This window comes from Anomaloglossus baeobatrachus, chromosome 9, assembly GCF_048569485.1.
Source record: "Anomaloglossus baeobatrachus isolate aAnoBae1 chromosome 9, aAnoBae1.hap1, whole genome shotgun sequence".
In the NCBI taxonomy this organism is placed as follows: domain Eukaryota; kingdom Metazoa; phylum Chordata; class Amphibia; order Anura; family Aromobatidae; genus Anomaloglossus; species Anomaloglossus baeobatrachus.
In genome coordinates this window covers 40,992,453-41,018,988 of record NC_134361.1, presented here as the reverse complement: position 1 = coordinate 41,018,988, position 26,536 = coordinate 40,992,453, and the positions used below count along the sequence as shown (strand labels likewise).

The 26,536-nt window shown below is 50.6% G+C and overlaps 1 protein-coding gene across 2 annotated transcripts in view; it reads left to right on the top strand.

The window, feature by feature from the left end:
- Positions 1-2,219: 2,219 nt before the first annotated feature.
- Positions 2,220-26,536, top strand: part of LOC142251115 (cytochrome P450 2F2-like) — a 57,436-nt gene continuing 33,119 nt past the window's right edge. For both annotated transcript variants that reach the window (XM_075323635.1, XM_075323633.1), the window contains exons 1-3: positions 2,220-2,288; positions 18,356-18,533; positions 19,748-19,910. In XM_075323635.1, the coding sequence (XP_075179750.1) occupies positions 18,357-18,533; positions 19,748-19,910 (340 nt within the window). In that variant the 5' untranslated portion in view covers positions 2,220-2,288; position 18,356. The remainder of the gene's footprint in view (positions 2,289-18,355; positions 18,534-19,747; positions 19,911-26,536) is intronic.

The window sequence follows — 26,536 nt, the reverse complement described above, 5'->3', positions numbered from 1 at the left end:
TGCGCACGGCCCCTGCACAATCTCCATAGACTGTGCAGGGGACGCAGGACGCATGCAGTTACGCTGCGCTACAAAGCGCAGCGTAACTGCATGTATTTACGCAACGTGCGTACATAGCCTTAGGTTGCTTTCACACTTGTGTTGTTTTGCATCAGTTGCAAATAATCCATCGCCTTAAGGAAATATGGTATCCTGCAAAATATTTTGCATGACTCCGTTTTTTCCCCATAGACTTGTATGGACGATGGATTGCGTCTGATGGCCTTGCATGGGATTTGCTGCGTGACGGATCAATCGTGTAACGACTGACTGTCGGGCGGCAGGAACGCAGCATGTAACATTTTTTTGAGCGGCGGAATCCTTTTGTTTTCACTGCGCATGCTCAGCTCTTGTGTTTAATCATTGAAATCAATGTCTCTCTCCCCTTCTCTCGGCGGCCGGCTACAGTGAACATCAGCTGATCGCCCAGCGGCCGGCTTTTGGGAACGATCAGCTAATCACCTGGCGACCGGCTACTTTGAACGATCATCTAATCACCTGGCGACCGGCTACTGTGAACATCAGCTAATCGCCCGGCGGCCGGCTTTTGTGAACGATCAGCTGATCGCCTGGCGGCCGGGTGATCAGCTGTTCGTCCATAATAGCCGTCTGCTGGTAAAACAGTAAACAAAAAAAAAAACCAACGGATCGTTGTTTTGCAGCATCAGTCACATCAGTTGTGCCACTATCTGCAATGCATCCGTTGCATCAGTCACACAACTGATTGTGACGGATGCAAAACAACACAAGTGTGAAAGCAGCCTTAGGCCATGTGCGCACTAGAAAGTGACTTTTTCTCAAGGAAAATCTGGACCCTCTTAAAGAATCCTGCACCTGCGGTAAAAAAACGCACCAAAACCACAACGATATCCGCATGCGGTTTTGCTGCGGTTTGGTGCGGACTTGCCACGGGTTTGCCCCGTTTTTTCCGCAGGTTGGTCCCTGCGGATTTTTACCATTATCTATGGCGAAAACTGCAGGTACCTGCGGAAAAGAAGTGACATGCTCATTAATTCCGCAGTGGAAAATCTGCGGGTAAATCCACAGGTATAAAAAAAATACAGTGTGCGCACAGCATTTTGTTATATCCATAGGTTTTGCTGGGGAAAGACTGCAGAAATGTTAGACACATGTTCTGCAGCAAATCCGCAGCGTACGCACATAGCCTTATGGAGCTGATCATCTGTTGTTCTTGAGATTAAATCCAAATATCACAAGGTCCAGATTGAACGTTTAGGCTAGGAACGCACTTTGAGTTTATACCTGCGATTTAGGTGCTTTTTAGGTCCGTTTTGGGAAGCACCTTTTTCTTGCCATAAGGCATGCGTTTTGATTTACCAGCAAAGTCTATGGAAAAATTGGATTTTCCAACCCCACTTTGCGTTTCTAAACGCTGCGTTTAATTTGCATATTTTGTGGCAAAAACCATGCGTTCAAAGAAGTAACATGTAGATGTTTTTGCCATTTTCGGTGCGTTTTGCTAACATTGGAGTCACTGAGAAATGGCAAAAACCAAGATTCCTTCAAATTTCTGCGTTTTACCTGCTTTTTCAGTGCAGAAAGCATGCGTTTTAATGCTTTTTGATCATTAAAATAATGATTTCATAAGTCCCTTTACACACACACACATAGTCCGACAATTTAAATTAAGGAAAATAATACTTTATTGCAATTTTTCCATAAAATATCATATTACCGCAATAATTTATTGAACAAAATTTAAATTCATGATTTTTTCTATGATTATACATTTGATTCTTTTTTTTACCATTTTTTTCTAAGATTTTGACTATTTAAACTTTATTAAGCAGTGTCTTTCTGTTCAAAACGCAACTATCAGAACGCAGGTGGAAACGCAGATAAAAAGCGCTGAAAACGCATCAAATACGCGGCAAAAATGCATGCGTTTTCAGCGCTAAATTTCATAAAAAGGCAACTGTGGTCAAATCAATTAAGCCCAAAACGTGCGTTCTAAACTGCAAGTAGGTGAACGCAAAGTGCGTTCCTAGCCTTAGAAGCTTCGAATGACTTCAAATTGGGTAATTAAACAGCCCTGGGCGAGTCGATTACAAAATACCTGATTTTAGAATAAATTTGTTTCTTACTCAAGGAAGAGTTCCTGCTCTCAGCACATTCACGTGTAAAATTCATGTGACGCCAAACGCTGAAGATTGCCTAAAGCCAAATATTGTGTGATTAGAGAATATTCTGAAACGAGAGGAGCCGAGAGTTACACGCTGCAGCCTAAAGTAAGTGACCGGCCGTCTCTTTCAATGGGGTCAGCAGCTTGTTACTTTTACAGAATGGATAATTGTGTATTTCCTTGCTGCAGCTGAGTGTTATATATTCTGGTTGTTTAATTTTATGGCCACAACATCTTTTCTGAGTGGAACCCGCCTGAAAAAGTGCTGCAAAAAATGAACATGATACACAGCAATGTAGACCTGGCATTACAATGCACATGTTCAGTCTTTTGTTACTTCTTTTAGGCTATGTGCGCATGTTGCGTTTTTTTCCCGCGTTTCCGCAGCGTTTTTAGCTGCAGCGTTTTTGCGCTAAAACGCATGCGTTTTTGTTTTCCAGCAAAGTCTATGGAAAAAGATGAAATCCTGTCTGCACTTTGCTTTTTTTTCTGCAGCGTTTAATTTGCATATTTTGGGTCAAAAACCATGCTGAAAAAGAAGCAGCATGTCAGTTGTTTTTGCCATTTCTGCAGCGTTTCCTTAACATTGGAGTCAATGAGAAATGGCAAAATGCAACCAAAATCAACTTTCCTGCGTTTTTCATGCTTTTTACCTGCTTTTCCACTGCGTATTTGGCTACAAAAACGCATGCTTTTCTGGCATAAAATTAAAGGGTTCTAATGTTCCTTTACACACACACAATAACCGAAAATTTAAATGCTAAAAAATAATAAACTTTACCTATTTTTCTGTTAAAATGTGCATAACCGCTATTATTTCATTAAAATTGATATTTTCCATATAGTTTTATTAAGATGTTAATTTTATCCTTTTTTTTCTCTTTTTTCATTCTTTTTGACTATTCCAACTTTATTTCTCAGTGTCTTTTTTTTAATTCTTTATTTAACAATAAACATGGAATCGTACCAATCTGAGTCAATTGCGATACAATTCACAACCAATGCATGACAGTGTATAACAGAGTAGCTGTGACACCAGAAAATTTACAACAATAAGACCTCTCCATGTTTATCAAAGGTTTTATATAACGGGAATACCAGATTTTATAGAAGAGAAAAGAGAGAAAAAATAGAAAAAAAAAAAAAAAGAACAAGGGAAGAGAGAAAGAAGAAGCGAGTAAGACAAGAAAGGTTTAGCGAGAAACGGTAGGGAAAGGGGTACGTAAGGGGAACGAGGGTGGGGAGGGAAAAAACACTGGGACACGAACAAACACATAGCAGGGATCCACCCTCTCAGAGCAACTCCTTCCCACGGCGTCCACGGGCCCCCCCTTCAATGTGGGGGAATCCATGTGCCGTATTCTTTAGAGTATTTAAACTCGATCCATGGGAACCAAGTCTTGTAAAAAACCTCATGTCTATCGTGGACAGACGCTGTCAGGTCCTCCATATACAGCAGTTTGTTCACCCTACTTGCTCACAACGATAATGTTGGCAGAGAAGGGGATCTCCATCTCAGAGGGATGCACGTCCTAGCGGCCATCACCAGGAAGCTTAACAGAGACCCTTTGTACGCACGGACAGAGGACTCAGATAGTTGGAGCAGGAAAAGTTCCGGGCCCAGAGTCTGCGCGTATCCAGTCACATGCCTGATCACTCCCCATACCCCCTCCCAGAACTGCCGTAGCCCCGGACATTCCCAGAAAATGTGTAGGAAGTCTCCCTCCCCTGTGCCACATCTCCAGCACCCCGGGTCCACCGCGGGGAACATCCTGTGTAATTTTGTTGGGACCCTATACCAACAGGAAATGCATTTATAATTGGCTTCTTGGAGTTTTGAACTGATGGATGCTTTGTGAGTAATGGACAGAACCTTGTTCCTCTGCGTGGCCGAAAGTGTGAGGCCCAGGTCAGATTCCCACTGCAGGAGGAATCTAGGAGGTGGCACATCCGAGGAGTTGTCTAGCATGGAGTGTGAGATGGACAGTGAGTGTCTAAGGGTCCCCCCCTCCGTGCATAGCTTCTCGAATTCCGTAATGGGCCTATCAAACTGACTGTATTCTGGTAGAGAGCGCAGAAAATGTCGAAGCTGCATAGAACGCCACAAGCCCAACGGTCCGGGAACCCGGAAATTCCGGAGTTCCTCGGTCGTTGGCCAATGCCCCCCGACCCCAATTTGGCAAGCTCGAAATCTATTTCGGGAGATCCATAGGCGAAACACCGGGTCAGAAAGACCCGGGGAGAAATCTGGATTGCCAACGATCGGGGTGAGGGGGGAGGGTAAAGGAATCAGGGATTTCCGGACCCCCTCCTGAGAGCAACAGGAAAGCGTAGCGCCAATCATGGGGTGAGTCCTAAGTCCTGTACTAAGTGGGGAATTCACCCATGGGAGCGCCGCTAGTGGAATATCAGTGAAGCTCTGCTCCACCGACACCCAGGGTTTGGCCTTGGAGTGTCTACACCAGTCCACCACTCTGGCTAAATTAGTGGCTACATAGTATGATTTGAGATCCGGGAGGCCCAGCCCACCCCGGGTTCTAGATCTGCACAACAGCGACCGTGCCAACCTCGCCGGCTTGTTTGCCCACAGAAACTTCGTTTGCATAGAAGAGACTTCTCTAAAAAAGGTCTTAGGTATCCCGATTGGCATGGTCTGAAGGAGATACAGCAATCTTGGGAAGATATTCATCTTGAGAATCGCTGACCGTCCAAACCATGTGAACGTGCCCCTTGACCAGGTTTTACAATCTTCTTTTATGTTTTGAAGGAGAGGGGTAAAGTTCAACTTGAATAAGGAGCTCACATCTGCTGACAATTTGAGTCCCAGGTATCGCAGGTACTGTGGGGCCCATTGAAAGTCAAAGGCTCCCCGCAGCTGCGAGACTACTCCCATGGGGAGGTTAACGCTCAGTGCCTCCGATTTAGACAAGTTGATCTTAAAGTTCGAGAGTGAGGAGTAGCGTTTAAATTCCTGCATTAGCGCTGGGAGCGATGTGGTTGGGTCTGTGATGAAAAATAATAGGTCGTCCGCAAAGGCCGCTACCTTATGGGTCACGTTACCTATCTTGGGACCTTTGATGCTTGAGTTTATCCGAATATGTCGCAACAGGGGTTCTAGAGTAAGTATGAAGATTAATGGGGAGAGAGGACAGCCCTGCCGCGTGCCATTGGCTATTGGGAATCTCTCTGACAGCACCCCGTTAACCCGTATGCGGGCCGACGGTGAATTATAGAGAGATCCTATCCATCTGAGCATGTTGCCCCCCAGTCCCAGAGAGGCAAGGACTCCATTCAAAAACATCCAGCCGACTCGGTCGAACGCCTTTTCGGCATCTGTGGACAACAGCATAAGCGATCCACCCCCCGACCTAGCCCTGTGGATCAGGTTGATGGCCCTCGTGGTGTTATCTCTAGCCTCCCTTCCCAACATGAAACCCGCCTGATCTGCATGGACTATACCCCCTAACATGGGGGACAGCCGATCGGCTAGAATCTTAGCAAACATCTTTAAGTCCACGTTGAGCAGGGAGATCGGACGATAGTTGGCACAACAGGTGGGATCCCTCCCCTCCTTGGGAATGACCATGATGTTAGCCGCAAGGGAGTCCCTGGGTAATGGAGAGGACGTGCACGCTGAGATGTTATTAAATGCTGCCAAAAAATGAGGAGATAGAATAGGACTTAACCTCTTGTAGTAAGACAGCGGAAGTCCATCCGGACCCGGTGCCTTACCCGTGAGGGATTTCTTAAGGACCGAGGCGAATTCCGTTTCTGTACTCGGAGGCTCCAATATCTCTATGTCTTCCGGTCTAAGCCTCGGGAGGCCTGAGGATCTTATGTAGTCCTGGATGCGTTCCCTGGCTGTCTTCCTATTGTCCTCCGTCAGGGTGTCGTCAATAGAGTATAGGGCAGTGTAATAGTCCCTAAATGCTGAAGCTATGTCACCTGGAAGTGAGGCCCTCTCCCCCGATTGCTTCTGTATATGGGGGACATATCCCCTCAGCCTCTGGGTCCGCAATGCCTTGGCCAAGGTCCTACTGTTTTTGTTACCGAATTCGTAAAAGTGCCTCCGGCAGCGCGCTAGCGAGGCCTTAGCTTTATTAGAGAGTAACGATTTCAGCTTTTCTCTTTTTTGAATGAGAAGGGTTTTGGTCCCGTCGTCTAACCGGTCTTTGTGGATCCTCTCCAGGGCATGAATGTCGACTAGTAAAGATTCCATCTCCGCATTCCTCTCCCGCTTCATACGGGCTCCATGTTTTATAAACAGACCTCTAACTAGTAACTACACATTTATGAGCTTCCCACGTTACGGCGGGTGTGGTATCACCCCCCGCGCAGAGGTCAAAATATTCTTTTACCGCAGTCTGTACGTCCAGCATAGTCATCTGGTCAGCCAGTAGCGAAGTATTCAATATCCACTGACCCTGTTTAATAATCGGGCACGTCAGGGAGACATTAAGAATTATCAAGGCGTGGTCAGAGAACACTATTTCATCTATTTCCGCTTCCAGCATGCAGTGTAGGTCTCTATGTTTGATAAAGAAGTGGTCTAGCCTTGAGTAAGAGTCATGAACCGCGGAGTAAAAGGAGTAGTCCCTGTCTGCCGGATGCTGCAGCCTCCATGTGTCTACTAACTGGTGTTCGTGTAAACCGCGCCTGATCCGACTGTGAGCAGCCCTGGGCAAGTTAGAGACCCCCTTAGAAGTATCCACCTCTGGGTCCATAACAAAGTTAAAGTCCCCTCCAATTATCAATATGCCCTCTGAAAACTCGTCCAGGGTGTTCAGGAATCGCAACAGGGCGCCACACTGTCCCGTGTTGGGCAGGTAGAGGGCCGCAAAAGTGAAGACCTGGGACTGGATCCGCCCCTTTATTAGTATCTGTCTCCCCTCCTTGTCCGTGCTGACCTCTATCAACTCCCATGGTAGAGAGCTCGCAATTAGGATGCTGGTCCCCCTGGACCGCGAATCAGGAGATGGGGAATGGTAAACCGTAGAGTATCTCCGGTCTGAAAGCTTGTAAGGTTTGTCTAAACAGTAATGCGTTTCCTGTAGAAAGATTACCTGAAGTCGCCTTCTCCACAACAGATTCATGAGGATTGAACGTTTCTCTGGACTATGAAGGCCCTTGACATTTAGGGATCCCACTCTTAAGTCAGGACTGGATGACTGCTTCATGTCGGTGATGAGGGACTACGGATAGACGACAAGGGAGAGACAGACACACACACCACCAGGGAGGGCTCTGAGGGAGGAGGGAATAAGGGGAAGGAAGGGAGAAAGACGAAGACTGTGAAAGGGAGCGGGAGTATGGAGAGAGGAAAGGGGAGAAGTTAGAAACGAAAAGAAAAAGGGAGAACAAAGAAGCTAAAAGAAAGAGAGAAAAGAATAGACAGCTCACGAGGAGCTCGCAGACTTATGGACCAGCCCTAGGCCTACTAGGATACAACCGGTGGGGTCGGGTATGAACACTCATATGTAACCCCCCCACCCACCACCCTTAAGTTATCTTTGCACTTTGCAAGTGCCAGAGGCGAGACTAATATTAAACTCTGACGGCCTCTCCTCCGTCACCCCCCAATCTATGCACCATCCCAAGAACCCCCCACCAACGAGGCGAAGAGGGGTGCAACAACACATGCCCCTCCCAAAATGATAGGCCAGGGGCCCTTTCCAACATAAATGGGCACCGTTTAACCTCCCCTGCAACTAGAAACAGTGCCGAGCTGACTTTTCAGCCCCATCCCCCTGATGTCGACGGTGTTGAATCCTTTTCTCTCCTCCGCGTCGGGGGGCCCATGGACTCCCAGGATAGCCAATCAGGGATGTTAAAGACAGGCAGTTCCAAAAACTTGAACAGTCCCGGCAACTCCGCAGGGCGTCTCAGCAAGAATGTAGATGGGCCCTTCCGGACAATGAGGTGGAACGGGTGCCCCCAGCGATATGAGGCGTTCACCTCTTTGATTTTTGCCAATAACGGATGAAGCTGACGTCTGATGTAGAGCGTGCGACTGGAAACGTCCGGGAAGAGCTTGATGGTCGCCCCCTCCATCTTCACCGGATTGAACTCCCAGGCCTTCCTCAGGATCTGTTCCTTATCCGTATAATAATGTAAGCGGCAAAGGACGTCTCTTGCAATGGAGGAATTGGCTCCTTGGTAGGATCTAGCAACTCTGTGGACTCTGTCACATAGGTACGTGGCATCCGTTGGTCTGGCGGTGATTATATTAAATATTTCTTGCACTTTATGGCGGAGAGTCTCTGCCGGCCAGTCCTCTGGGATACCCTTTAATCTTATATTGTTTCGGCGGCTTCTATTCTCTTGATCGTCTAGCAGTAATGCCATGTCCCTGGACCGGGTGTTAAATGCCTCACAGTCCTTTTCCAGGCGAGCTACTCTGATTTCCAGAGACTCCTGCTCTTGTTCAGTGGCCGTGACTCTATCTTCTAGGGCACCTATCTCCTCCCTCACTGAAGCAATGGCTTGCTGGTGGGACTGCTCAATTCTGCGAACTAGAGCATCCAGGTCACTCTTGCTTGGAAGGGCCAGGATGAGCTCCCTCAGTGCCTGAAGGTCTTGTGTGGCCTGGGGGAGGTGTACTTGCGATGAAGAGGTGGATGGGCTGCCCAGGGGGGGACCCTCCCCGGGGAGGAAAGCCGCCGAGTTATCCCCTCCATGCGATCCTTCAAGGAGGGGCCGAGGGCAGCTCTCCCTCTCTGGGCTCTGGGGCGGCATAGACAGAGGCCCTGCCAGCGTCCCTCCATTCAGGGCCCCCCCCCACTGCTTCGGGTCACCTCACCTTCCTCCATGTGGAACCGCACCTCCCCCATCGCTGACCTGTGTAAATGTGGCGCCCCTGAGGCTTCCGTCGCCACAGGTCATTGCACCCCATCAGCGGTGTGATGCCCCATTCTGGGTGAGGAAGGGAGTGAACACCGGTCCCCTGGTAAATCCACACTACACCCATTGCTAGGAACACACTGGGACCAGGGATAGTGGCAGAAAACCCTCCCATGCTGCATGCTGAGAGGGGCCGTAAGACCCATCCCTGCTCCCATAGGGTGGTAGCTTAGCAACCGGGGGGTGGGGAGAGCCAGCCGAGTGTAGAGCAGAGAGGAAGGTCAGACTTTCAGTTTACCTCAGAGAGTGAGAGAGTGAGGAGCCAGCATGTAGCTGTGAAAGGGAAAGGAGCTCTGTGAGCTCAGAGTGTCCGCACAGAGAAAGCAACAGAAGTCTGAGAGAGAGTGCGGAAGGAGGAAGAGGTCTGCAGGAGGCAGGCAAAGATGAGAAATAGAAAGAGAGCTCCAAGTCAGTCAGGAGCTGAGAAACAGAAAGAGACGCTTCCTGGTGAAGATCCTGGGACTCGGAGGGGGTCCAGGTGACACCACGCAGAGAACAGAAGGAGTCGCAGGGCCACGGGTAGTCTGTAGAGCTGTCCAGGGCAGTTTAGAGCTGCGGTGGCCTGTTCCACAAGAACATCGGTGGAGGGATCAAGCTGCAACAGGGGACGGTCCCTAGAGACTGGAGGAGTGCAAAGATCATCTCCAAACAGTAAAAACCGAGGCCCAGGGAATGTTGTAAACTCCCCGGGCCAGAACCCATAGCAGACCTTTCAGAAAAGGGGTAATCAGCCGACAGGTGACCCCCCAGCCTGGAGGCTGTAGTGGAGGCCAAGCCAGGTTTATCCTATCAAAGGCAAGGCTAAGGAAGACAGCAGAAGATAGAGACACTAAAGAGAAGGGTACCGGCTTTTACTCTCAGAATCACCCAGAAACGGCTGAGGTCCCTGACAGTGGTCCCAGCAGTCCAAGGGCCCTGGGCCCCGACAAGAATTGTGAGTAAAGAACTTGAACTGCACCCTTGAAGTTGCCTCTGTTATTTCATCTGCATAGACACTCACAAGCACCAACAGTGCCCCGGGCATTGCTCCACCTGTGGGGAGCAGTACCACCATTGCTGCTATAACATCCCCCGGAGGCCTCATACAGCAGCGGCGGCCTATTAGCCGCATACCACAGGTGGCGTCACGAACACAAACTTTATTCATCTAGCCACATATTTTACTGACACCCACCAGGGCCACGGAGCCGGGCCCAGCCACCACTGACTACCACCGGACTAGTCCGGCCCGGCACCGGGTGTCCCATAGCCCTGGGGTGGGCGAGTCAACTTTTGGCGTCACGAACAGGATTTCGTGCCCGGTCACACCGGGTACTGTGCGCCTGAAGAATCGTGAAATAGCCTGTGTTTACTGTGAGAAACTGCCGCCATTGAAGCCACTGAGCGCGGGAAGAAGGGGGACGTGAAAGAAGAAAGGACGCGAAGAGAAGCCCCGTCCCCTTGTCCAAGAAAAGAGCGCGAAGCAGTGCCCGCGATGGAGAGCGGAGGAAGAAAAGATGGCGCGTGAAGAAGCTAAAAGGATGGACAACGAGCGGCCAGAGGAGGAGTGGCCGAGCCGGGACACGCACCTCAGAACCGGGTTGTGTCCTGCGTCCTGGAGAGCGGAGAAGATCCAGCAGCCGCTGCAGAGCCGGGTAAAGAGAGTGTCACCCCCAGCCGGCGGAGCCCGGATTGCCAGGTGGGGTTCCTGCCCGGTCCTCCTGCAGGCGCGCGTGCCACCACCGCAGCTCCGATACCAGCACCCTGCAGCAGGCCAGCGACCACCAGAACACCGGAGATGCTACTGAGGGGTGAGTCATTTAATGCCCCTGCCGGCGCGAGAGCCCCAACCCCCGCTGCCATGCCCACGGTCCCTGGAGAGATGCCCGGCACGGCGACGCCGATCCGGGCCGCAGCCACCCCAGGTGCGGCCCGCCAAGATTTCGCCGCCGGAGCGGCGCCCATCCACACCGCAGCAGCGACGCCAAGCCCGGCCCGTCCAGCTCAGGCCCCAGCAGCGATACCCCGCTCGGACAAGCAAGATCCCGCCGCAGCGGCGATGTTAATCCACGCCGCAGATGCGGCCCGCCAAGCCCAGGCCGCAGCCACTCCAGGTGCGGCCCGTCAAGAATCGGTCACAGCAGCGACTCCAATACAGGCCGCCGCCATGCCAGGCGCGGCCTGCCAAGACCAGCAGACGCAGACTGTGCTGACCGCTGTCTACCTGCTGCCAGGTGGGGAGCCGGAGAAGAAACCCTACATGTAAAGAAGTAAGAAGAGATGCTGAACTGTAAATAGCCCCTGTCTGTCCCTCATTCTTTGTGAAGATGTCCCTTTTGTGCTGCCCTTATGTTCTTTTTGAAGATGACACCCTTTCCTGCCTTACTGCCGCTTGTACTTTTTGAAGATGTCACCCCCCATGTTTGTATGTACCGGGCCACGGAACTGGAATGTGGTCCCCGGTGAATGTTTTTGTGTCATGTCTTACCAGGTCACTGGACTTAGTGGCTGGTATGTTGTTTATGTGCCTTGCGTTTAAAATGAAGCTGAACGAACTGCCAGGCTACTGGACTTGTGGTAGCTAAGAAATGTATATAGTTGCACCCGTTGTGCCCCCTACCAGAATTATGGGGGATGTGCCCGAACCGTGCAATGGACTGGAAGTGCACACGTAGTAGTTTCTTTATAAGAAGTTCGTAACGTTCGAATCATTGTGCCTCCCATAAAGGGAAGAGATGTTTACTGTTTTACTGTTGTTCATAACAAAAATGTTTTGCAGTGCTTCCACATGTCTTGTTGTTGTTTTTCAGCCCGAGGACGTGCTGGGATTCGCTGTGGGGGAGTGTGGCGCCCCTGAGGCTTCCATCGCCACAGGTCATTGCACCCCATCAGCGGTGTGATGCCCCATTCTGGGTGAGGAAGGGAGTGAACACCGGTCCCCTGGTAAATCCACACTACACCCATTGCTAGGAACACACTGGGACCAGGGATAGTGGCAGAAAACCCTCCCATGCTGCATGCTGAGAGGGGCCGTAAGACCCATCCCTGCTCCCATAGGGTGGTAGCTTAGCAACCGGGGGGTGGGGAGAGCCAGCCGAGTGTAGAGCAGAGAGGAAGGTCAGAGTTTCAGTTTACCTCAGAGAGTGAGAGAGTGAGGAGCCAGCATGTAGCTGTGAAAGGGAAAGGAGCTCTATGAGCTCAGAGTGTCCGCACAGAGAAAGCAACAGAAGTCTGAGAGAGAGTGCGGAAGGAGGAAGAGGTCTGCAGGAGGCAGGCAAAGATGAGAAGTAGAAAGAGAGCTCCAAGTCAGTCAGGAGCTGAGAAACAGAAAGAGACACTTCCTGGTGAAGATCCTGGGACTCGGAGGGTCCAGGTGACACCACGCAGAGAACAGAAGGAGTCGCAGGGCCACGGGTAGTCTGTAGAGCTGTCCAGGGCAGTTTAGAGCTGCGGTGGCCTGTTCCACAAGAACATCGGTGGAGGGATCAAGCTGCAACAGGGGACGGTCCTTAGAGACTGGAGGAGTGCAAAGATCATCTCCAAACAGTAAAAACCGAGGCCCAGGGAATGTTGTAAACTCCCCGGGCCAGAACCCATAGCAGACCTTTCAGAAAAGGGGTAATCAGCCGACAGGTGACCCCCCAGCCTGGAGGCTGTAGTGGAGGCCAAGCCAGGTTTATCCTATCAAAGGCAAGGCTAAGGAAGACAGCAGAAGATAGAGACACTAAAGAGAAGGGTACCGGCTTTTACTCTCAGAATCACCCAGAAACGGCGGAGGTCCCTGACAGTGGTCCCAGCAGTCCAAGGGCCCTGGGCCCCGACAAGAATTGTGAGTAAAGAACTTGAACTGCACCCTTGAAGTTGCCTCTGTTATTTCATCTGCATAGACACTCACAAGCACCAACAGTGCCCCGGGCATTGCTCCACCTGTGGGGAGCAGTACCACCATTGCTGCTATAACATCCCCCGGAGGCCTCATACAGCAGCGGCGGCCTATTAGCCGCATACCACAGGTGGCGTCACGAACACAAACTTTATTCATCTAGCCACATATTTTACTGACACCCACCAGGGCCACGGAGCCGGGCCCAGCCACCACTGACTACCACCGGACTAGTCCGGCCCGGCACCGGGTGTCCCATAGCCCTGGGGTGGGCGAGTCATAAATCTCTGCAGACCTGCTCCCTGCCGCCTTCATTCTCTGTCTGCGAGGTCCCAGACACCGCTCCGACTCCTGGCTCCACTTCCTCCTGCCGTCTCGCTCCTGTGACTGCCGGCTTCTCCCGGACTGCTGCGCCTGGGGATTCCCCTCCTGGAGGACGCATTGTGGGGTCGGCGCCATCTTGCCGCCGCTGCTCGCCGCACGCTTCAGGGCAGGAGAGGGCCCGCTGAGGAACCGCTCCATTCTCCCTCCTGTTTTTTGGGTCGCTGGATCGGGCCCCGCAGTGAGTACTACCTGGGGCTTCCTTTTGGGAGGCATTAGTCGGCGGAGAGGCCGAGATATAACTGTATTTAAGCGGTGGGTGAAGGAGCTCTGCAAGGAGACGTCCTCACACCATCATGTCCAGGCCACGCCCCCATTTCTCAGTGTCTTGATCTACAAAACGCATCTGCAAAAACGCAGGTGAAAACGCAGGTAAAAAGCGCAGAAAACGCAGTAAAAACGCGGTAAATACGCATGCGTTTTTAGCGCTGAAAAATGGTCAAAAGCCATTTGGTCAAAAACCAAGGGAAGGAAAACGTGCAGAATAAACTGCAGGTACTACGACGCAACGTGCGCACATAGCCTTAGGCTAAGAACGCACTTTGCATTCTCCTACTTGCAGTTCTAAACGCACGTTTTGGGCTTAATTGATTTGACCAAAGTTGTCTTTTTGAGAACTTTAGCGCTGAAAATGCACGCGTATTTACCGCGTTTAGATGCGTTTTCAGCACTCTTTACATGCTTTTTCACCTGCGTTTTGACAGATGTGTTTTGAACATCAAGACACTGCCTAATAAAACAGTCAAACAGAATGAAAAAAGAGAAAAAAAAGGATCAAATCTATATTCATGGGAAAATTAATGAAAATAGATATATTTCATAAAATTATAGCGGTAATATACCATTTATCGCTAAAATAGCAATAAATGCATATTTTTCTTAAATTTAATTGTCGGACTATGTGTGTGTGTGTGTAAAGGGACATATCAAATCATTATTTTGATGTCCAAAACGCATGTTTTCTGCACATAAAAAGCAGGTAAAACACAGGAATTTGAAGGAATCTTGGTTTTTGCCATTTCTCATTGACTTCAATGTTAGCAAAATGCACCCAAAACGGCAAAAACAATTGACATGTTGCTTCTTTGAACGCATGGTTTTTGCCACAAAATATGCAAATTAAACGCAGCGTTTAGAAACGCAAAGTGCGGTCTGAAAATCACCATTTTCCATAGACTTTGCTGGAAAATCAAAACGCATGCCTTTTGACATGAAAAAGGTTCTTCTCAAAACGGACCTAAAAAGTAGCAAAAACGCAGGTGGAAACGCAAAGTGCTTATAGCACAACCTCTCCAGCGGGTTTTTCTTTTTCATCTCTGGAGTGGCGCTTTAGGCCTTTCACACATCAGTTTTTTTGCATCAGTCACAAACCGTCTTGTGAGTGATGTGACGGATCCGTCGCAAATTGTATTAAAACTGATGTGACGGATCCAGTAAATAAAAAAAAGAAAAAAAAAAATGGATCCGTCGTACCTTATTATTAATTATTTATTATATATATATATATATATATATATATAATATATATATATATATATATATATATATATATATATATATATATTTTTTTTTTTAATATATACTGTATATGGGAAAGGTGAACCTATATGAATTCATCCCGGAAGAGAGCAAAGGAATTTACGCATCTGAGCATGCTCGTTTACTAAAAGACGGCTCCATCGTTGGAATCCATCATTTGACGGATTGCGATGGATCTTGCGCCCATAGGCTTTCATTATAACAAACGACGGATCAGTTTTTTGACGCTCACAAACGTTCATGTGGACGTCGGCACTGTCGGCAGGACAAACACTTTTCGACGCATCCATCGCACAACGGATAAAACGCAAGGCCATCCGTCGCTGATACAACTCAATGAGAAAAAACTGATCCAGCGCTGGATCCGTTTTTTTCACAACACGGATTGTGACTAATGGTAAAAAACTGATGTGTGAAAGAGGCCTTAAATGTAAGTACTCTGTCATATACTTACACTCCAGCGTTTTCATACTTTTTGGTACTACTTCAGTCCCGAGGCACCATCTTGTGACTGGCCGGAAGTCAGAAATTCCGTCACAAGCTCTCAATATAAGTCTGAGTGTCAGAATGGGGCTCTCATAGACTTGTATTGAGTTGTGACCTCTGGTGCGCACCATGAAAGACTGGATCTGCCGGCAGGTCACAAATTACTGGAGCCCAACGGAGAGACGGCGATAGAAGATGAAGTGGTGCAAAAAAAAAGAACCCACTGGAGTTGTACGTTAAATGGTTTAGGGTTCAGAAACTGTGAAGCCGATATAAGAAGTAACATTTTCATTTTGACTCTAGCTACTTTTTATCAATGAAAGCATAGTGAAAAGACACTGGCCACAGAACTGCCGTAAAAACACAGCAAGCCCATCGGCGACGCTATTTCAGGAAAAAGACTTTCAATCTGTACTTACCCCCCAAATGGAGTCTGTGAGTCTTTGTACTCGAGTGGCTACACTAGACCATTAGTGATGGAATAAACATAGGCCATAAAAATGATAGCTGCTGATTGATGAGTTACCTAAGCCTTATATGTGGCGCCCCTGAGGGTCCAGTTGCCACAGAGGTACTGCACCTCAGCCAGAGGTGTGATGCCCCATCCCTGGTAAGAAGCACACTGATCACAGTACACACACACTTAGTATAGCTACACTCCATCAGGCCGTGGCTAGGGCGAGATTCTTCTTAAGGAGAGCACACATTCCCTGACCAGTCTGGAGGTGGGGTTGGTTAGTGGGTGGACACTTAGAATGAGGTGGAGAAAGTGAAACTAGAAAGAACGAGTTAAGAGGTAGGCTTGGTCAGATGTCACCGTCTCGCCCCCCCATTCCCTAGTCACAGGTTTCCCTTGCTGTTTGCTTGGTACATCCTCATACCTAGTGAGACAGATTTTTATAGGACTATGGTGCCCCTGTGGATTCAGGCGACACAGGGTACTGCACCTCACTTAAGGTGCAGTTTTCATCTTGGATGCAGAGGAGGTCATCCCTGGTAACAACCACAACCAACACATAACACAGGGGTTCTGTCACTGGGACTGGACAAGGGTAGGAGCTGGGGTAGCCATCATGAGGTATGGGACCTCATGCCCATTAGTCAGGAACCCGGGAGGCGGGGCACCCACAGGTGGACGTTAGGAGCCATCCGACACACAATGGGCAGTCGGCACCGGACGGTGTACACGTGAAGTCGCACTTTGGAGAAGAAGAAGGCAACAAATAGCTTGGGGCCTGTGGTCTGGAGTGGGAAGCTCGACCCGGGTTCTTAGGAAAAGAAAGGGAATTCCAGGGTTCGCGGGGAGTGTAGCAAGTACCCGTAATCCGTTCCACGGCCCAGGAGCTGGGGTGGAGGGAGATCATTGAAAGGAAACTAACAGAAGGGACCGCCAGTTACGACCTCCGAAGCATCCGGGATCGGCTGGAGCCCATCACAGTGGGGATCGGCATTTTCCAACGGCTGAATGTGTGAGCAGTGAGTAAAAAGACCTTGAACTGCACCGCTTGTGTCGACCTGTTATTGCCCATGCCATTGCGCCCCCAGCGCTATCAGCGTCTGCGACTACCACCACCATCATCCTCCCTGGGGCACAGCTCTGCCTGTGGAGAGCTGAACCATCAGAGCTGCATAGTGATCCACCGCAGCAGAGAAGTCCCGCAGCGGCGGCTCATGTTGGTCGCACTACCCCCATCGTCCCCATCCCCAGCACTATTATTGACACCTGGGGTCACGAAACTAGGCAAGGCCACCGCAGCGTGCTAGGAGAAGTGCCACAGCCCGGCAACGAGTAAACCCCGACCCCGTGGGCGCGTCAGGACCACTCCACAGGTCCTGCAAAAAGGTGTAGAACGTTTCTCAATAATCATGAGGAAAAAAATCTTAGTTACTTACCGGTAATGGAATTTTCATGAGCCCATGACAGCACCACCTGAGAGAGAGGTCCTTCAGGACAGGAAACTCACTGAAATAAAAAGACGGTACCTCTCTACCGCATCAGTTGGTTTACAGAGCATGAGAGGCACGCCCAACAAGGTTAATTGAACCACCACCAAAGTAAGAGGAGGACAATGAGAACACCACTAACACTAAAACTCCCCGAAGGGTGACCACAACCAGTGAATAGGGGGGGAACTAAGGGTGCTGTCATGGGCTCATGAAAATCCCGTTACTGGTAAGTAACTAAGATTTTTCCCCCATCCCCCATCGCCCATGACAGCACCACCTGAGAGATTTATAGAGATCTACCACCTTAGGGAGGGACCACCGCCTGTAACACCAGTCTCTCAAAGGACAGGTCAGTTGTGGAGAATAAGTCCAGTCTATAATGGTGAAAGAAAGTAGAAGGGGACGACCAACTAGCCGCCTGACAGATCTGTTCAATGGAGGCATCTGCCCTTTCCGCCCAAGAGCTAGAGACAGATCTTGTGGAATGCGCCCTGATCCCCCCCCGGGAGGAGGAGTGCCCTTGGACGAGTACGCAAGGGTGATAGCATCCCTAATCCATCTGGAAAGGGTGGATTTTGTAGCCCCCTTGCCCTTAGAAGCCCCTTGAAAAGTGATGAACAGTGACAAAGCCTTCCTCCATGCACTAGTCCTATCGAGGTATGTGACCAGGGCCCTCCTGACATCCAGAGTGTGGAGCCTGGCCTCCTTAAGTTTGGGTGTCCTGTCAGGACAGGAAACCTAAACTGATGCGGTAGAGAGGTACCGCCTTTTTATTTCAGTGGGTTTCCTGTCCTGAAGGGGCGGACCTCTCTCTCAGGTGGTGCTGTCATGGGCGATGGGGGAAAATCTAGTAGATCTTGTAAACAAGCACCAAGTGTGGTAGTTTAACCAGCACAAAGAAGTCCCCTAACTTCAAGTGCACCCCTGATTTTAGATACATGGAAATTATATTCACTGCAACTATAACTGGAGCCCCTTGATATCTTTTTAGATTACTCTATGTTGGGAAATTATAAGGAGCCTCCTTAAAAAATCTTCATATGAATCTCTCTTCATAGGATGGATTTCTACTCACTGGTTACCGTCCTCTTGGTGATTCTCATAACCAGCATGATGGCTAATTATGCCAAGTTATTATTGGGGAAGTCCAAGTTGCCTCCTGGACCAACTCCTCTTCCCATCATTGGTACGCTTCACTTGATGAACTTCAAAAATATCGTCAAGTCTCTACTGGATGTGAGTAAAGCCGGAAACAAACTCGTAGCACACAGTAAGAATTCCTAAAGGAAGTCATCGGATACAAAAAAAATGACAAAACTTATATAATGTTTAGATGCTGCTTAAATCGAAACTCTCAAAAGTGGACAGTTTGACATTATTTTATTCCCGTTACACCCCTGAGCATTGCATTAATTTTTTTTAAACATCAATCTATGGTTGCAAAAATATGGGTCTTATTTAGTGTTGCTTTTTATGGTTTTTACCAAGAGGGCAGTGCTAACAGAAATCTCTGGGGGCATGTCTCCATAATTATCCTGTGAGCCACGCTCCCTTGTAAACAACATAAAAAGTAGCACTAAAAAAGCTCCATATCTCTGAATTTGGCGTGTTTGCTCGGCAGGATTTGAAGGAGGGGGGAGGGAAGTTATTGGGATTTGAATGATCACATGGTTAGGGTCGGATGTAGGATTGGTGGGAAGTTTGTAGGAAGGGATGTGGAGAAGGAGGATGGAGAACCTTTATAAGAACAGCAGTTTGGACAACCTGTCTCGTGGATCCAGGACCGGTGAACGACCCACCCACCCACGCTTATTTAATGTGGTTAGAAATATATATATATATATATTTTTTTTTTTAATAAAAGAAATTATTATGAAAATTATACTTCATTGATGGCGGTAAGGTGGTGGTCTGACTCTTGTTTGCTATGTTGCTATTATGTCATGGCAGCTGAGGTGAGGAGGTCAGGGATGGCCTTGGTTAATGGAGTAAGGGCTCATATCTGAGGTATGCTGACCCTTCATGATTGGTTATGGTTAAGTTCCAGCTGGGACAGTTCCCGGGAAATAGGTTAAAATTTTGAGGGTACAGCACTGACATTTGTCAGCCCCGAGTCGGAGTGGTGCAACTGTGGATGGTTTCTGGTGCTGTTCAGGCCTTCCAGTATCTCCTCAGAGAAAAGGTTACGGTTAGGACGGTTATCAGTTTATGTTTTTGATTGTAATTACTAAAGGATCCTGTGACCGCATATTTCAATAGTCACTCAGTGTTTGCGTGGTTATTGTGCGTGGGACACTTTACAATACCCTAGTCATGTCTCCTCCCCACTGAAGAAGTTGCATACACAACCTAAAAAGTTAAACGTATTGTCAAATTTTTGAATGGAGTGTCCTTGTCATGTCAAATCAATAAATTATCATGTTGGATTAATTTTCTGCTTTCTCTCCTAGTTGTCGAAAAAATATGGGGACATATTTACAGTTTATGAAGGGAGCAAGCCAGTAGTCGTGCTATGTAGTTACAAAGCCATTAAAGAGACTTTAATTGACAAAGCAGAAGAGTTCAGTGGTCGAGCCTATCGTCCTTCATTCTCTGACTTTACCAAAGGAGATGGTGAGTATTAAGCCAGGTTTCATTTTGATGAATCATTCTTGATGGATGGTTGTAAAATTGTTTCGACCCTCATCACCAATCACTTATTCCCAAGGCGATTTCACTACTTTCCTGGTTGTCCAAAGATCAGAACCTCAAAGAGAATCTGTCCCTGCCTTTAAAACTGAAATAGTTTGTCACATTCTTTTCTTTTTCTTTCTGTGTTGATGGGTAAGGGAATTCTAGGCATGTTTATGCTTGTAAATGTGTCGTCAGGGGTTAAGGGGATACTCAGAACCGGGCTAAAGAGTCACTTCTGGAAAGGGGATCATGGTGTCGTGACCCGGTCTGTGATCCCTGGTTCCACAATAAAAAGGGGGGTTATGTTCGTGATGCCACCTGTGGAATGTGATCAGAGATGACCACCGCTGCTGCAGAACCTCTGGGGTGATGGATAGCAGCTTGAGATGGCACGGCTCCCCACGGGTAGAGCCTTTTCCCCGGGGCAGTGTAGTAGTCTATGGGGAGGTGGAGGACACGAGCACAATAAACAAGCAGACTCACGGTTTTGCAGTTTTCTTTGTCCTTTACTGATGATAGTATTCAGCAGAGTACTGTCCACGGAGTCTGTGAAGGGTTCAGGGTTTCTCCCACCCAGCCGGGCCGTTTCGGCTCCCTTTTCTGCACTGTGCTTGTGTGGCCCTGCTGCTGTATAAACTAGGCAGCCAGCCCTGTTCTGCTCCCAGGTACCGACCTGACAGGCAACTCCAGTCCTTACTTGTATGTTCCTGAACTCTCCTGTGTGTTGCTGTGTCTGTGGTACAGGTGAAAGATCTGGAATCTTCACTTCTCCGGTGTTAGCTGTGCTGTGTGTAATCTGCTCTGCCTCAGATCCGGCATCCGTTCTGTGCACTCCACTGGGGTGAGTTCAGCAATACTCTGTCTCCCAGGTATGTTCCTCTGATGAATCTGTCTCCTTTCCTCAGACCCTTGGCTTAGGCCTGGAATTGGTCAGCGGATCCTGAGGTGAGCTAGAGCCAGCTCTAACCTGCAGAGATCCTTTTCCCTCAGTCCTCTGCACTGAACTAACAAACAAAAATGAACTGACCACTTCCTCTCCACACCAAAATATACAGGGAAGCAGCTTGGTCTCCCCCTTCTGGCCTGGAGGTCTTGGTGTTGTCTGGGGAGTTAACCCTTTGTGTTGTCACTGTGGCAACCCTGGGGTGCTACATAAAGGACTCAAGGTAATGGCACAGCGGGCAGGACTAGCCATCTAGCATGTGAAACAGCAAAGACCAGGACAGTAGGGCATTCTGGATGTCATCTTCACATGACTAGGTCTGCACCTTTTTTTTTCTCAATTGAAGTGAGCGCATCCATGTGTAAAATCTATATATTCTATCCCCTTCCTTGTAATGTCTGTATACGTGATTTTTTTTTTCTTTCTTTTTTTTGTCCTGGTGAAGGCAAGGAATTTTGCTGAAATGTGATAACTAATAGCATCACTCAGACTTTACTTTGGTGGTCTCTTTACTCAGCAGCGCGGCTCATTCCACTCCAGCCTCTTCAATCCAGGACTTAAAGTAGTGTTAAGGCCCCGTCACACACAACGAGATAGCTAACGAGATCGTTGCTGAGTCACAGTTTCTGTGACGCAGCAATGATCTTGCCCGCGATCTCGTTATGTGTGACACCTACCAACGATCAGGCCGCTGCTGTGAGGTCGCCGGTCGTTGCCGAATGGTCCGGATCATTCTCTTCAAAGGTGATGTCCTGCTGGGCAGGACGCATCGCTGTGTTTGACGCCTAACAACGACCTCCTAACACAGTCCCAACGCCTGCCGAGATCGTTATACAGGTCCCTCATCGTTACTGCGTCGTTGGTAAGGTCTAACTGTGTGACATCTCACCAGCGACCTCCCAGCAACTTACTAGTGATCCTTATAAGGCCAGATCATTGTCGGGATCGCTGGAAAGTCGTTGTGTGTGACTGGGCCTTAAGTATTGTGAACAGGTCCAGTGAAACGTTAATTCTGCTTAAAGCAGATGAAGGGTTAATCAGCAAAAAAAAATAGACAGCTGCTAACAGCAATGATGAATAGGCAAACTTGTTTGTAGAGATAATATACTCCGGTGCCACACAGCACTTATAGTATGAACAGATCCAGAGAAGGTTTGATGTGTGTGTGTGTGTGTGTGTGTGTGTGTGTGTGTGTGTATGTGTGTGTGTGTGTGGTGTGTTTTTTTGTTTACAGCTGACACATATCCAGTAATCAGTCATCTTAGCAGGACAAAAACGTTGTGCAGATACTTTTTTTTTTCTTTTCTTTCCGGTAAACTCATTGCAACAGGGTCTGTTATTCTAACACTGAAATCTATGGAAAACAGATCCGTTAAATAGCCATCCATTTGAATTGGATCACAATTTTGCTTACTGGATCAGTTTCAAAGGGATGGTTATTGGACATGTGAACTTAGCCTTAAGGGTACTTTACATGCTACTGACTCGCCCACCCCAGGGCTATGGGACACCCGATGCCGGGCCGGACTAGTCCGGGGGACGTCAGTGGTGGCTGGGCCCGACTCCGTACCCTGGTGGGGTCAATTAATATGGCTTCAGTGTTGGGGGTGATTAAAGTTTATATTATTCGTGACGCCACCTGTGGTTTGCGGCTATTAAGCCGCCGCTGCTGTATGGGGCCTCCGGGGCTGGTGGAATGGCACCTTGGATGGTCCTGCTCCCTACAGGTGGAGCGGTGCCCCGGGGACACTGTTGGTGCTTGTAAGTGTCTATGCAGTGATGGAATGGTGCGGGCGGAATAACAGAGACAACACCAGGGGGTGCAATTTCAAGATGTTTACTCACAGTTCCTGGGCTGCAGCACACTGGTGCCTTTGGACTGCTGGAACCCACTATCAGGGACCTCCGCCGATCCTGAGTAGATCCTGGAATGAAAGCCGATGCACCCCTCTATGTGTTCCTTTCTTCAGCTGACTCCTTAAGCCTTGCCCTTGTTGGCTGAACCTGGCTCGGCCTCCACTACAGCTTCCGGGCCAGGGGCTTGCCTGTCGGTAATTTACCCCCTTTCTAGAGGTTCCGCTGTGGGCTGTGGCCCGGGGAGCTTGCAGCTTTCCCTGGGCCTCAGTTTTTACTTTTGGAGATGACTTTTCCTCCTCCAGTTTCTAGGGACTGTCCCCTGTGTGCAGCTTGATCTCTCCACCGATGTTCCTGTGGAACAGGCCACGAGCCTGAAAGCTATCTGTGGCCCTGGAATCCCTTCTTTTCTCTACTTGGTGTCACCTGGACCCTCTGAGTCCCAGGGTCTTCACCAGGAAGCGTCACTTTCTTCTCTTGCTGCTGACTGGCTAGAGCACTTCTCCTTTCAGCTCTCTCTGCAGACTCACACTTCTCACTTTTCTGCCTCCCGCAGACTTCCTCACTCCCCTCCTCCCTGAGGTAAACTGAAACTCTCTCTCTTGACCTTCCTTGTCTACTCTGCTCTCGGGTGGCTCCTCCCACCCACCCAGTTGCTAAGCTACCACCCTATGGGAGCAGGGATGGGTCTTACGGCCCCTCCCAGCATGCAGCATGGGAGGGTTGCTGCCACTGTCCCTGATCCCTGTGTGTACCTAACAATGGGTGTAGTGCAGATTTGCCTGTGGACCGGTGTTCACTCCTTTCCTTACCCAGGATGGGACATCACACCTCTGGCTGGGGTGCAATGTTCCTGTGGCGACGGAAGCCTCAGGGGCGCCACACTACGACATCGCTAGCGATCTCATTAGCGATGTGAAATTCTAGAGCGCAAGTGCGATCTTTCGAGATCGCACATGCGTAAAATAACCTATGTGCGATCTCGAAAGGTCGCACTTGCGCTCTAGAATTTCACATCGCTAATGAGATCGCTAGCGATGTCGCAGCATGTAAAGTAGCCTTTAGGGTATGCTCACATGAGCGTTGAAATCGGACAAGTGCAATGCGAGAAAATCTCGCATTGCACTCTGACCAATGTCAGTCAATGAGGGAGAGCAGTTGGTCAGCTTTTCTTGCACTTAGATTCTGGATGCGAGAAAAGTAGCAGCATGCTGCGATTTTCTGGGAGAGCCGTATCTCTCGCACAGGTGCGAGAGAAACATCGGACTGCACTCGGATGTTATCCTAGTGTAGTGCGATATACGCACAGGCTGACAATGGGGGGGATTAACCCCTCCCTCTCCTCTGCAGCGCCCGCCCTCCACTTCACAGCTGTGACCCGATTGCAGGATCGGGTCACAGTCGCATGACACGCGGCTCACGCTCCCAGCAGAGCCTGCGTCGGGGGTCATTAGCATATCGCATCCGATGCTCTCACATCGGATGTCTTACGCTAGTGTGAGTCCAGCCTAAAGCTGGTGTCACACACAGCGACAACGACGTCGCTGCTACGTCACCATTTTCTGTGACGTTGCAGCGACATCCCGTCGCTGTCGCTGTGTGTGACATCCAGCAACGACCTGGCCCCTGCTGTGAGGTCGCCGGTCGTTGCTGAATGTCCAGCTTCATTTTTTGGTCGTCACTCTCCTGCTGTGACACACACATCGCTGTGTGTGACAGCGAGAGAGGGACGAAATGAAGCGAGCAGGGAGCAGGAGCCGGCGTCTGGCAGCTGCGGTAAGCTGTAACCAGCGTAAACATTGGGTAACCAAGGGAAGGCCTTTCCCTGGTTACCCGATATTTACCTTCGTTACCAGCCTCCGCCCTTGCTGCTAGTGCCGGCTCCTGCTCTGTGCACATGTGGCTGCAGTACACATCGGGTAATTAACCCGATGTATACTGTAGCAAGGAGAGCAAGGAGCCAGCGCTAAGCAGTGTGCGCGGCTCCCTGCTCTCTGCACTGTGACATGTAGCTGCAGTACACATCGGGTTAATTAACCCGATGTGTACTGTACCTAGGAGAGCAAGGAGCCAGCGCTAAGCGCGGCTCCCTGCTCTCTGCACATGTAGCGACGTTATGATCGCTGCTGCGTCGCTGTGTTTGACAGCTAAGCAGCGATCATAACAGCGACTTACAAGGTCGCTGTTACGTCACAGAAAATGGTGACGTAACAGCGATGTCGTTGTCGCTGTCGCTTAGTGTGAACCCAGCTTTACTTGCAGATCAGACAGCCATGGATCCCCTGGGGAGGAGGGGCGACATGACCAAGGGGGAGTTAGGGAGTGATGGGGTTAATAGGGACAGTTTGCTTGGCAGGCCTAATATGGCATTAAGGGGTGGTTTAGCTTGGGAGGAAGAGGAGGAGTAGGGAAAGGGTTAGTCTGGGAGAGGAGGGGGTTACCTCCTCTTCTTCTTCCGGACGCCAAGAGATCAGCAGCACGAGTCACCATGACTGATCTCCAGGAACTTCAGCGCCTGATTGCAGCAGCCATTGCAGCGCAGTCCCACATCAGGGCTGCCGGGGTTAACCCGTCGGCGCTTGCCCCTCGCTCCTCCAGCCGTGTTGTGCGCCAGTCGCGGCCCCCCCGCAGGTATTCCCCGGGTGCGGGGGGGGGCGAGGAGGAGATGCCAGAGCCCCTCCAGGGACCCTCCGCAGCGGGCCGAGCAGCAGCGCAGGCCGGCTGCTGCTCCCAGCAGCAGCGGGAGGAATCTGCGTTCCAGTCGCGGTGGTCGGGAGGTGGGAGTGGCCAGCGTGGGGCCTACTTCCGGTCCCGGCCTCCGGGCTGGAGTTCCAGTGACGGCAGCGGCTCCAGGTCGGGAGCGCGCTCGGCGAGGGAGGGAGGCCAGCAGTTCCCCCTGCAGTCGGCGGGGGGACCGAGGGGCTGCAGGCGGCGGTAGGTCCAGCGCCAGGGGGAGGTCTGTGGTGCCTGACCCTGGCGCGGCAGTGAGCAGGGGTGACGGCGTGAGCCATGCGGCGACCGCCCGGTCACTCAGGACCGCTGTGCAGCCCCCGGATGTGGCGGTGTCCCGTGGGAGCGGGAGGACCCAGCGGCAGGAGGCCTGCAGCGGCCCAGGAGGGCCAGAGGCGGCGACGGCTGGGATCCAGAGCCGGGCGTCCATCAGTCCGCGTCCAGAGTCCCCTGGCAGTCGGCGAGGGGGTGGGCGCGGGCGCAAGAGGTCGAGGCCTGGGGTGCCGGCGCGGGGGACAGGACGGTCTCCTGGGCTGTCGCCCCAGGGCAAGAGACGGAGCGGGGACGGCACTGCCCACGCGGCGGCCCGGTTTGGCGGCCGTGGTGGGGGGGGTGCCGCGTCGGCGCCCCCCGGATGTCGGATGGAAGAAGATGTCAGCGGCGAGGATGAGGAGGTCGTGCTGTCGGAGGAGTCGGATGGTCGGCAGACGGAGGACAGCGAGGCTGCGGTATCGGGGGACGCTGAGCCGCGGTTGGGTGAGACGGCAGCGGGGGCGGCAGGGGCTGCGCTGGCGGGGAGTGTCGGGGGCGGGAGGGCGGCTGTGGACACGGCAGCGCCCGGCGGTGTAGCGGTGTGGAGCCAGTTGTTGGGGCTGTTGCAGGGGTTGGCGGCGGTTGCCGGGGCTGGGGGGGGGGCGGCGCAGGCGCCGGCCGCGGCGTGGGTGGGGACGACAGGTCGGGGGGCGGCGGCGGTGGGAGGGGGGGACGGAGCGGGCGCGGCGGAAGGTGGGGGCGCAGGGGGGAGTGCGGCGGAGGGGGC